Source organism: Ursus americanus, chromosome 22 (assembly GCF_024610735.1).
Source record: "Ursus americanus isolate L20-20 chromosome 22, mUrsAme1.1.p, whole genome shotgun sequence".
In the NCBI taxonomy this organism is placed as follows: domain Eukaryota; kingdom Metazoa; phylum Chordata; class Mammalia; order Carnivora; family Ursidae; genus Ursus; species Ursus americanus.
In genome coordinates, this window is record NC_142148.1 from 46,490,290 (window position 1) to 46,495,912 (window position 5,623).

Below are 5,623 nucleotides of genomic sequence, written 5' to 3' on the forward strand. Positions count from 1 at the left end.
TTTTTCCCCCAATCCCCTAGCAAACACTTTCTCCAAGACTTAGTGGCCTAAATTGGGTCTCCTACCAACCCAGGAGCGTGCTCAGGGCATACAGTGCCACTGTGGTGTCTCTTAGAGTCGGGGATGCCTCTAACCTCCCAAAGTCAAGAACTGCAAGGGGAGTAAAAGCAGGCTTGCTTCCAAGCATTGGGGAGTGGCTGTTGGAGAGGACTCATCACAACTAGAATGTTGTGGAACAAGGACTTGAACTCCAGCCTGCCTGTTCATTCAAACAGTACTGAATGAGCCCTTGCTGTGGGTCAGGCACAATTCTAAATGCTGGAGACACAAACCTGAAAGGTTCCTACCCTCTTACCCTCCTGTTGCTGTTGCTGGCTCTGCAGCCTCCCAGGGCTAAAGCCCTGTGCTTTTACAAGGCCTCAGAGCTGGACTTATGAATTAAATGCACCACACTCTAAAGACATGGCAACATCAGTAAACTGCACCATGCCCAGAGGGCTCCCAGTTTTGAAGGAATTATTCAGGCTCTCAGACAAGTGGATGTATTTGAGGATCTTGTATCTAAAGAAATCTTTTTTACCCCCCGCTGTAAATTGTTTCCCAAGTCCCACACTAACTGCTTCCATCCCGTTGAGCCTCTTGTTTTAAAGAAAAGTTCGGGTTCCAAGTTGGCGGAAATGCAGCTAGTTTCAGGGCTGGAAAAGAGAAGCACAATACCAACCAGGCCATGGGCCATAGCTGGAGCCAGGCGGTTTTCCTCGGAGCTGGACAATTCCCAGGACAAGAAAGGAAATTGCCTTTATTTCCCTTTCTGGCACACTTTTGTTACTTCCCAAACTCAGACTCTTCCCACCCTAGACTCTTCTCTCGCTTTTAGTTGAGTTTCCAACTTAACTAAAATGGGTTTTCTTCTATGTGTCCTTTAGGATGTCAACTTTTGAGTCCTTAGGGACTTAAACTATCGAGGAGAGTAATCAGCTGAGATGCTTCATCAGGCAGAGTTCAACAAGGGCTCTGCCGGCTTCACCAGCTTGGCCACCGCGGGACATTCTGGAGCCCCGCTTACTATGTCTGTGTAAAAGCCTTAGTTGGGTCACTGCTGCTGGTGGTGATCCCCGGCGTTGCACCAAGTCGTCTTTTAACTAGAATTTTAACTAGAGTTACCCCAACTGCAGGTGACTGGAGGTCGTAGGGCAAGTATCTGAGACCGCCTCACACACCTTCCCCATTCTCTTCTGTCAAGCGGGCCTCCACTCAACTGGGAGAGACCTCACGCACCTCTAGTTCCGGGGCCGGGACCTAGGAGATTTCATCCAATCAAGAATCCCAACTAACCAGTTGGACCGGTTTTTATGACTGGTTGAGCCAATGAAAACTCGACCGCTGATTTTCTGTGGTCTTCTGGGAAAGGGCCTCTCCCGGAAGCCACTCCCTCCCTTGAGCCACACCTGGGCGGAGCTAGCCTCCCGGTCTTCCGTCCCGCCGGCTGACACAGCTGCCCGTCACAGGGAGGCGGGAGTGGGCGGAGCCGTGGGCCCTGGCGTCTGCGCAGCGCGCAGCTGGCCGCGCGCGGGAAGCCGCGGACGGCGCCGGCAGGTCCCGGTGCACAGGCATCTCGGCGACGCGGACGGATCCCGGAGGAAGGGTGAGAGAAGGGCGGCTCTGCCGGTTCCTCCTGAGGCGAACGACGGAGGAGCGCGGAGCCTCGGCAGGCCTGCCCCGCAACCTTCGGGGACCGGCCTTCCGTGGAGCTGGGGGACGCGGGGGGGGGGGGCGCCCGGTAGGGGCGCCGCCGCCCGCGCTGACCGAGAGACGCCCGCGCTGGCCGAGGTCCCCGTCCCGCTAACCAGGGTCGCCCGAGCTGACTTGAGCCACCCACGTTGACCGAGGTCGCCGACCGGGGGTACTGCCCCCCCGCTGACCGAGGACGCCACCTCCGCCCGCGCTGACCCCGGACGTCACCAGCCGCGAAGGTAAGTGTCCCCCACCGTCCCCCGCGGCCGTCAGTCTGAAGACCCAGGGCCGGCCCAGGGACTCACGAGACATCTGCCACGTGCACCCCCACTCTCTCCCCCCATTGTCAGGAATCAGCCGGGTTTTGTCCTTTCCCTCGTGGTGTCATTGCAATACTGCTTCAGGTTTTTGCCCTTGTGAAGTGCTTAGCAGTAAATCCGCTTGGCGATGAAGAGTCGGGGCACTGGAGCAGGTCTCGGGCCAGAGATGGCCAGGGCGGGCTGACTTTATGTGTTTGATGAAAAGCGACTCACCGCCAGAAATGAGGCCTATTGCATCTTCTCTGGTCCAGCTCCAAAGAACCTGACGGTGTGGGCTGCCGAGAGAAGGCGGCATCGTCACAGCCTGATACTTATCTCGCTTTTTATGATTCTTTTCCCTGATTTGATAGAGAAGGGCGAGCTGTTAGCTTTGTAGGTAGCAGAATCACAAGACAAGGAGGTGGTTATCTTAAGGGAATGGGGCCAGGACAGGTTGCTAAGCTATGTTTGGAAAGTCGCTTTGCCAGAACTTGGGGGGTGGGAGGCTTTCTGAGAATGACTTGAGATGGTGGAGGGACTGGGGCACGTCAGGGTGAGAAGTAATGTGGATGTCAGGTGGCCGGGAATTCCAGCAAGAGAGGAACTGAGGCCCTTGAAAGGACAGCTTCAAACTAGCAGTCCTGGAAAGGTGCCCTTAGAGACTTGATTTCCTAGGTGCAGGTAAAGGACAACAAGTAAAGGTAAAGAATAAGCAAGTAAAGGATAAGCAGGTAAAGGATAAGCAAGTAAAAGGACAACATAGTTTGACATTTTCAAAGGCCACATGCCTTCTTCTAAAGATAAATCAGGAGTGTGCTTGCTGTCAGGACCTTGATCCAACCCCTAAGTTTCTCCCTTCTCCTTTGTAAAATTGTTTCATCCTTTTGTGGTGACCATTAAATGAGATGATGTATGTAAAGTAGGCAGCAGATACCCAGCTCAGAATCCGGATCTGCTGAGGCTTGACTTTGAGTCCGGGGAGGGAGTGCAAAGACCTCTGTCTGCCTGGTCCTGTCACTGCTTACTTCTAGGACCAAGCTCCTGCCTGCTCTTAACAGTTCTTTACTTGAGGCAGAAGCCTCCACTTTGCTCAGCCCTTAAGAGTACTTGACTTTTTCCCAACTCTGTGAAATCTTTATTTCATGAGCTGATATTTTAAAAAAAAGTCTCTGACGTAAAAAATTTGTTTGTATATCTAAACATATCCTTTGCTTTAGTAATGTTCTGTCATGAATTTTTTCTTTTAGTGAAATATTTTATTTTTTTAATTTCTTTTGAAGATTTTTTTAGTTATTAGAGACAGAGAGGGCATAAGCAGGGGGAGACACAGAGGGAGAAGCAGACTCCCCACTGAGCAGGGAGCCCACTGAAGGTCTAGACCTGAGCGACCGGAGCTGAAGGCATATGCTTAACCAACTGAGCCACCCAGGTGCCCCGCTTACAGTGAAATATTTTAATGACGCAAAAAAGAGCAGAGAACTGTAACACATGTACCATACTCTGAGACAAGCAAATAATAATATTTCTTTATGCTTTTGGACTTCCTTTTTTTTTTTTTTAAGGAAATTTGACATTTCATCTACAGTTATTCTTTTTTTGATGCCACCACCCCCCCACCTTCTATCCCATAGAACTTGCTTGATTCTTTTTTTTTTTTTATGATTTTTATTTATTTATTTGAGTGAGAGAGAGTGCTGGGGCGGGGAAGCAGAGGGAGGGGGATAAGCCAGTTCTGCACTGAGCTCAGAGCTGGATGCGAGGCTGGATCCCACGACCCTGAGACCATGACCTGAGCTGAAATCAAGAGTTGGATGTTTAACAGACTGAGCCACTCAGGAGCCCCAGAACTTGCCTTTCCATTTTTAACTTGTCTTTCCATTTTGGCTCACAGGACTTGCCTGGTAGGTTTGTACTCACAGAAGCTAGGAGCCCTTCCTTCTCATTCCCAGTCAGCTGCCAGGTTTGCTTGTCATGAGAATTGTGACCACTATTTTGGTACTGTCCTAGTGACATTTGCTCTCTTATCCTCTTAAGAAACCTGCCTTCTCTTTGCTCTCCCAATATCTGTTGGGTGAGCTCTTGATAGGTTTTCTCAGACTTGCCACCAGCTGAGGATCATGTGCCATCTGATTGGTCTTTATTGGGCCCCTTCTCCTTTAGTTGTGGTCTACTGTCTTCATCCAGGATCCGCTGTTTCTCCACTTCTCTAGGGGCAGTCACACCTGGTCCACACTTCCAGGAAAAAATGACCTTCCATAGTCAAATACACTATCTTTTACAAAATGAGATTCTTATAATTCATAGTAATAGCTACCATTTTTTGAACATGTAGGTATCAGGCTTTTTAACTAAGCACTTGCTGTACACTGTCTTGTTTAATTCTCACATTACAACTGTGTCACAAATGGTGATATTTCCATTTTAAAATGAGCAAACTGAGGCTTAGTAAGGTGAGGCATCAGCCAAATTTGAGCCTAGAGTCATCTCCCTACAGTATGTAATTGTTTTGCCACCAGTAGAAAAGGAGACTTATTCCATTGTTGGGGCAGAACGAAATTGGGCATTCACACGGGTTCTGTTCAACCTTCCTGCTCCACAGCCCCCGCTCCGTCAGGCACAGGAGCACCTGGGCCTCCTTCAGCAGGGCCAGAGATGGCATCAGTGGACTTCAAGACCTACGTGGATCAGGCCTGCAGAGCTGCTGAGGAGTTTGTGAATGTGTACTACAGCACCATGGATAAGCGGCGGCGACTGCTGTCCCGCTTGTACATGGGCACAGCCACCCTGGTGTGGAATGGAAATGCTGTTTCGGGACAAGAGTCCTTGAGTGAGTTTTTTGAAATGTTGCCTTCCAGTGAGTTCCAAATCAACGTGGTAGACTGCCAGCCTGTCCATGATGAAGCCACCCCAAGCCAGACCACAGTTCTTGTTGTGATCTGTGGAACAGTGAAGTTTGAAGGCAACAAACAACGGGACTTTAACCAAAACTTCATCCTGACAGCCCAGGCTTCACCAAGCAACACAGTGTGGAAAATAGCAAGTGACTGCTTTCGGTTCCAGGACTGGGCCAGCTAGTGGGGCCACGAGAGGCTTCTGTTGTAGACCAGCTCTGTAGGGAAACACAGATCTCAAAATGTGGGGACACAAATTCCTTTCTGTTGTTCCAGGCACACTGCTCTGGCTTAATTCTGTATTTGCCGGAGTCCTGTGAGCCCCTTTCTGAGTGTATTCTTGTTTGTCATAGATGCCTTTTCAAAGTAGTCAACTTTTCTATTTTTCTACTTGTCCGGTAGAGACCCTGGTTCTGGAAATTCTGACAAATAAAACAATACAAATGTTGCTTTTTTTCCCTTGCGTGATGTGTTTGTCCAAGTTTTGAGGAGGGAGGAGGCAAAGGAGGGTTAAAGGCAGAAGCTTAGCAGAAAGCACCTGAAATGAGATTCTTTAGTGAAATACTAAAGAATTAGTAACTTCTTATAAATGAAGCAGCTATAGTAACTAGTCTTGTAAAGAGGAGGTGAGGAACTGCTTTTAAGAGGAAGCTAGTTCTACTGACCCTGAAGATCAACTCTAATTGCGTTTTCCTAACG

General features: G+C 49.5%; 1 protein-coding gene across 1 annotated transcript; it reads left to right on the forward strand.

The window, feature by feature from the left end:
- Positions 1-1,521: 1,521 nt before the first annotated feature.
- Positions 1,522-5,372, forward strand: NXT1 (nuclear transport factor 2 like export factor 1). Its single transcript, XM_045776803.2, has 2 exons — positions 1,522-1,973; positions 4,633-5,372. The coding sequence occupies exon 2, from the start codon at positions 4,686-4,688 to the stop codon at positions 5,106-5,108; it is 423 nt and encodes a 140-aa protein (XP_045632759.1). The 5' UTR covers positions 1,522-1,973; positions 4,633-4,685; the 3' UTR covers positions 5,109-5,372.
- Positions 5,373-5,623: the final 251 nt, after the last annotated feature.